The sequence below is a fragment of the Ipomoea nil genome, unplaced genomic scaffold (assembly GCF_001879475.1).
Source record: "Ipomoea nil cultivar Tokyo-kokei standard unplaced genomic scaffold, Asagao_1.1 scaffold2868, whole genome shotgun sequence".
In the NCBI taxonomy this organism is placed as follows: domain Eukaryota; kingdom Viridiplantae; phylum Streptophyta; class Magnoliopsida; order Solanales; family Convolvulaceae; genus Ipomoea; species Ipomoea nil.
Window position 1 is genome coordinate 110,102 of NW_017619296.1, and position 5,875 is coordinate 115,976.

Here is a 5,875-nt window from a genome sequence, read left to right on the forward strand (position 1 = left end):
TATATATATACACATACGACGTCGGCTAATACCCTACTAGCCGACGACGTATAATTTTAAAAAATATATATATATACATACGACGTCGGCTAATAGCCTATTAGCCGACGCCGTAGGATTTATATTATTTAAAAATAAATATACGACGTCGGCTAATAGGCTATTAGCCGACGTCGTATATTTATTTCTTAATTTTAAAATACATACGACGTTGGTTAAATAATCGACGTCCTTTATTTTCTTATAACGTCTCTTTAGTCGACGTCGTAGGTTAGCCGACGTTAAAAGGGGGTCATTTAGCCGAAGTTAAAGCTATTTTCTGTAGTAGTGTTTCAATCTGTGCTATCGATTGGGAAGTAGACAGATTATACATGCAGAACTAACCGAGAAGATACCCGTAGGAGTTTGGTTCCACATAATCCCTTAGATTAGGATCACCGGATAACAGGACACCTTAGCTTTCAATACAAAAATCTCATTCTTGAGATTGCTATTAGGACACTATTAGTACATGGTTTTAAAATACTCATTATTCTTTACAAGGTATTATCTGTACTATGTTTTGTCAAACATTCAAATCTATGACCACCTATTTGAAGAGGATAACCGAGATACCATCACACTACAGTCAGTGGCGGAGCCACAATCCCACTGCCCCCCCCCCCCCCCCTCTCATCCCTTTCTAATCCTTTAATATATATATATATATATATATATATATATATATATATATATATATATATATATATATATACAAGTTACTAAGGGATTCAGTGGCTTAGTTGGTTCAACCTTGAATATGGCATGAAATGGCATGTGTTCAAAACCCACTTTGCATATTTTAACTTCTTATCTTTATTTTAGCTCTTCACACCCTTCAATAAATTAAATGTATTTTTTAATTAAATATTTTTTAAGTCTATTTTTTTTGTTAATCATTTAATTAATGTAGTCAACAAGTTTATATTATACTTCTTCGTATTCAAATTAATTTAGAAAAATTTTAAGTTGATTTAATTAAAAGAAAATTAAAATTAAATTATTTATGAATATAATGTCTTTTCTATTCAAACTATTGTATCTAATAGATTATGTTTTATATTTTGTCATAAATATTTTTATAACATTTCAAAATGTTTTAAAATTTCACCCTACCCAAATATAATTTTGGCTCGCCCTTAACTATCTTGTAGTCTATCATAAATATTGTATTATAATTTATAATGTATTTAAACCATATTATATATGTTTGATATTTTGTCGTTTACAATTCTAAAGTCATTTTAAATACGCCCTACTCACATAATTTTCTGGAACGGTCACTAACTACAATTGGTTTGGTAAGTAGAAAAAAAATAAAATTAGCAAAAATTAAGAGGATTTAATTTGAAAGGGTCAAAGTGGTTATAACCCGGCCGGCCATAACCCAATTTTCCTTGTATAAGATGCCCTAAATCTTTTCTCCAGCTACATAGGATTCTACGAAGGAGAAGAATATTCTATTCTTGGTTGTAGCCAAAATAAATAAATAAATAAATAAATAAAAGAAGCTTAGAAAGAAAAATATTTTCTTCTACCTTGGTGTTGCCGTGGATTGTAACAGGAAAGCATTATGACAAAAGCTAGATTTCTTGTTTTCTTTGTTTGAGGATTTGCGTGCCACAAGGAAAATTCAGAAATTCCATCGTAGCTAGCTAGTGCACTAAATTGTATCATTCTGATCTGATCGATAGTCACTGCTTGCATGAACTTATTGATGGAAGTCCTCCCACTTAACATTAAACAATTTCGTCTCATGTGCAAAATAGATCGGGATTATTTGACAACTTTATTGCCTAAAATTTTTCTTTTCAATTGTGTCACATTGTCCCTATTTCTCCTACATGATCATGTTAAAATTATATATATATATATATATATATATATATATATATATATATATTTTTTTTTTTATTTTACAAATGAAATATTGAAACTAAACAATTAAGATTATAATTAAAGAAGAAACATTAAAAAGTATTAAAATACTTATGTATGTATTATGTATAATTTTAATAGAATTTAATTGTTTTGTTGATTTACGGGCTCAATTCAAACTACAACTTCTTTAAAGAGTTAAGGGTGTATATTGCAACAACAAAAAGTTAGGGACTAAAACCACCGCTACCGAAGAAAAATTAAGGGGCCAAAATTACATTTTTCCCTTAATTAAAATAATTGGACATAATTGTTATTGGATACGAGTATTTGATACTGACTATTAAATTATCAAAACTTAAATTTTTTGATATAATTGTGAAGTTTGGATTCTTTTCACAATAAGGCTTAAAAAACAAAAGAAAAAACACTAACCAACTACCCAGCTAATTTTAAAATCATGGTTGTTTTACTTGTTTAGAGTTTAGCATTGACGAGAATTGCTATCTAAATTGTATCACATACATCTATCTTTCATTTCTTCTTAGTACTGCTCTGAATCATCTTACCACATTGACAGACGCAAATGGCTTATGCTGCTGTAACTTCGCTTAAAGGAACACTCCATCTACACTTCTTGCAATCACAACCACGCCTGTCTCTTATTTATAAACAAAAGGTGGTCTCTCTCCATAGAAATCTTGGTTTCCTTCAAGAAAGTCTTCAGAAATCTGAGATTGCCTATGATGATGCGGGGGCGATGAAAGATCTAGAGGCAGAGATCAGAGATGCAGTGTTCGAAGCTGAAGAAAGGATTGAAATGGAGCTGACTACCATTTATCCAGCAAAGGGTTTGACGAAGCATCTTGCTTGCCTCCTCAGGCTTCATGGGATCTTCAATGAAGCAGTTAAAAAGACTGATTACCTCAAGAAGAAGTTGATTAAGATTAAAACTGAAAAGCAGCTTGCAAAGGGTCCATCACAAGGTCAAAGGATGCGACAAAGTGGACTACTCCATGGTTCAACATCATCACAACCTGATTTAGAACGCGAGAATAATACTACTGTGAGTAAATTTTCTAAAAACGCTCCAATGAAGTATGACAGTGGAATGTTCGGATGCAATGAGGAGTTCAAGACGATAATGGATCAGCTCACCCGACAATCAGCAAAGCAGCTACAAGTTGTATCAATTGTAGGCATGGGCGGAATAGGCAAGACCACTTTAGCTTGCAAAGTCTATGAAGATCCATCAATTACTTATCATTTTTACATCCGAGCATGGGTTGCTGTATCTCAAGAGTATAACGTGGAACAAATGCTCCAATGCCTTATTGGTTGTGTTAATGCAACATCAAATGGTAACTTGGTAGAAAGTCTGCGTAAACACTTGAAAGATCAAAGATATTTGATAGTGATTGATGATATATGGAGCACCACTGCTTGGGATAGTGTGCAAAGATGCTTTCCAGATGATAATAATGGAAGTCGTATCCTATTGACTTCTCGACTTAGGGAGGTGGCTGAATATGCAAATTCAGGTAATAACTCTACCATTAACATGCCTTTCTTAGATGCCAATGAAAGTTGGAATCTCTACTGCAATGTGTTTGGTCAAACGGAATTTCTTTCAGTGTTTGAACAAATTGGTAGAACCACAGTGAAGAAATGTAATGGATTACCTCTAGCTATTATTGTAATAGCTAGTCTTCTCTCCAAGACAGAGGCGGCAGTGGAGAAGTGGAATAATGTTGTCAAAAATGTGCATAGATATGTAATTGATGATTCTAATGATGCATGTTCCAGAATACTATATTTGAGTTACAACCAATTACCACACCACTTAAAAGCTTGTTTTCTATATTTTGGAGTTTTTCCTGAAGACTATGAGATCCGCGTGAAGAAGTTGGTTAGGTTGTGGGCGGCAGAGGGATTTTTGAGGGCAGAGGACCATCGGAATATGGAGGAAGTGGCCATGGAATGCTTGCAAGATCTTGTTGATAGAAGTCTTGTTTTTGTTAGCAAACAGAGCTACAATGGGAAAATGAAGACAATAAGGATACATGACCTGTTGCGGGATTTGTGTTTAAGAGAAGCTCATCATGAAAATCTCTTGAATGTCATTGGAGATGAAAAACTTCCATTTTACAAGAAGTCTTGTCGTTGGATAAGTGCTACGTCAAAGTTGCATCTACTTCCTTCCAGAATGTGCTTTCACAAATCACATTCCTTTCACTACCCTTACTCTTATTACTCTGAACGTATGGAACATCTAATTTCACACTTCAAACTACACTTCAAACTACTAAGAGTAGTAGATATAGAATTGATGCCTTCATATGAACATAGGGTAATAAATAAACAACAGATGTCATCATTTGGATATGGGGTACTAAATGCGACCGCAAATCTTATTCATTTGAGATACTTAGCTTTGAGGAATTTAGTACTTAATAACAACAGATATTTTGATTTAGAGCTCTTTGAGTATTGGAATATACAAAGCTTTATTGTTTGTGGAGATCATATTACATTGGATTGTGCTAAGGCATCTGGAATTGGTAAAATGCCACTATTAAGGAATATTTGCATTAATCGGATTGTTTCATAAGGAACTTTGTCAGTTGTTCATGGAAATTTAGAGAGTATATATTGGTTGGATCCTAAGCTCTGTACACAGTATTTGTTTACAAGGATTCCAAATTTAAAAAAATTGGGGATTGATGGATATGATGGTGAAAGCAATGGAAAGAATCTAGATTGTTTTTACAATTTTGTGCATTTGGGGCAGCTTGAGAAGTTAAGCATCAAAAACTGGTATGATCTCAACTGTATTCCATGTAGCGGCATCTCATGGGCAACTGATTTTCTACCAAATCTTAAGAAGCTCAAATTCGTCTGGACTAATTTGGCATGGAGTGATATGAGGCTTATTGGTATGTTGCCGAATTTAGAGGTTCTAAAACTGAAACATGCTGTTGCTAGCGAAGACATAATGTGGGAACCATCCAAGGAAGGGTTCCGTCGATTGAAAAAATTGGTAATTGAAGATAGATATTTGAAATGTTGGAATGCTATGGGTGACAATTTCCCTGTGCTAGAATGTCTAGAGTTACATAATTGCTATTCTTTGCATGAGATTCCTAGTGGTTTTGCGGATATCACCACACTAGCATTGATTCAGTTAACCTGGTGTTTGGATTCCGGTTTGGCTTCCGCAAAGTTCATTCAAGAAGAGCAATACAACAACTATGGAAATGCCCTCCTTGTTCGTTCGAAAAACATTATGGTCTCTTTCTATCCCTCAGCTCTAATATATTATATGTGTGACCATTTAACATATATACACTTACTTCATGCATGCTACTTAATTAATTCTTCATGGCCATCATATCATATCTGATCTGATCTGTTTCCTCTCACTTCTATCTCATATTTTCTTACCTATCTAACTGCTGTGTTCACCTTTTTTTCATATTTAATTACTTAATTTATCAATTGCAGGGATCGGATGAGGAGGAAGAGAGTGATGAATGAATGAGTTCATAATGGTTTTTGCATTTAATTTGTTTATTGTGGATGCGTTGGTGGATTAGGCAGGTAGGTATTTGAATTTGCAGAATACTGTGTTGCAAAGCATACTATTCTATATATATTTTGGTAAACTGCAATGGTTTCTGCTTCTCAGAAGTTGTTAACTTTCCTGGAGTATTTATAATTTTGCCATAGTTGGTGAATAAGTCATTGGTGGTTAATATGCAGCAGATACCACTTTGGGGCAATCGTTATGCGTTGGACCGTGTCCAGCATGCTTGCTGGACACGAGTAACAGTGCCGTTAGGCACTGTTATCTCCTTTTTTTTTTTTTTTTTTTTTTTTTTTTTTTTTTTTTTTAATTTCAGACGCTTCGTTATAGGAGTATATATTCATAATTTTATTACTATATTATTAATAATTG

At 33.7% G+C, this 5,875-nt stretch overlaps 1 protein-coding gene across 1 annotated transcript; it reads left to right on the plus strand.

Annotated features, from left to right (window-relative positions):
* The first annotated feature begins 2,503 nt into the window (after positions 1–2,503).
* On the plus strand, positions 2,504–5,454 carry LOC109160631 (putative late blight resistance protein homolog R1B-16). Its single transcript, XM_019308913.1, has 3 exons — positions 2,504–4,267; positions 4,709–5,206; positions 5,422–5,454. The coding sequence occupies exons 1-3, from the start codon at positions 2,504–2,506 to the stop codon at positions 5,452–5,454; spliced, it is 2,295 nt and encodes a 764-aa protein (XP_019164458.1).
* The last annotated feature ends 421 nt before the right edge of the window (positions 5,455–5,875 follow it).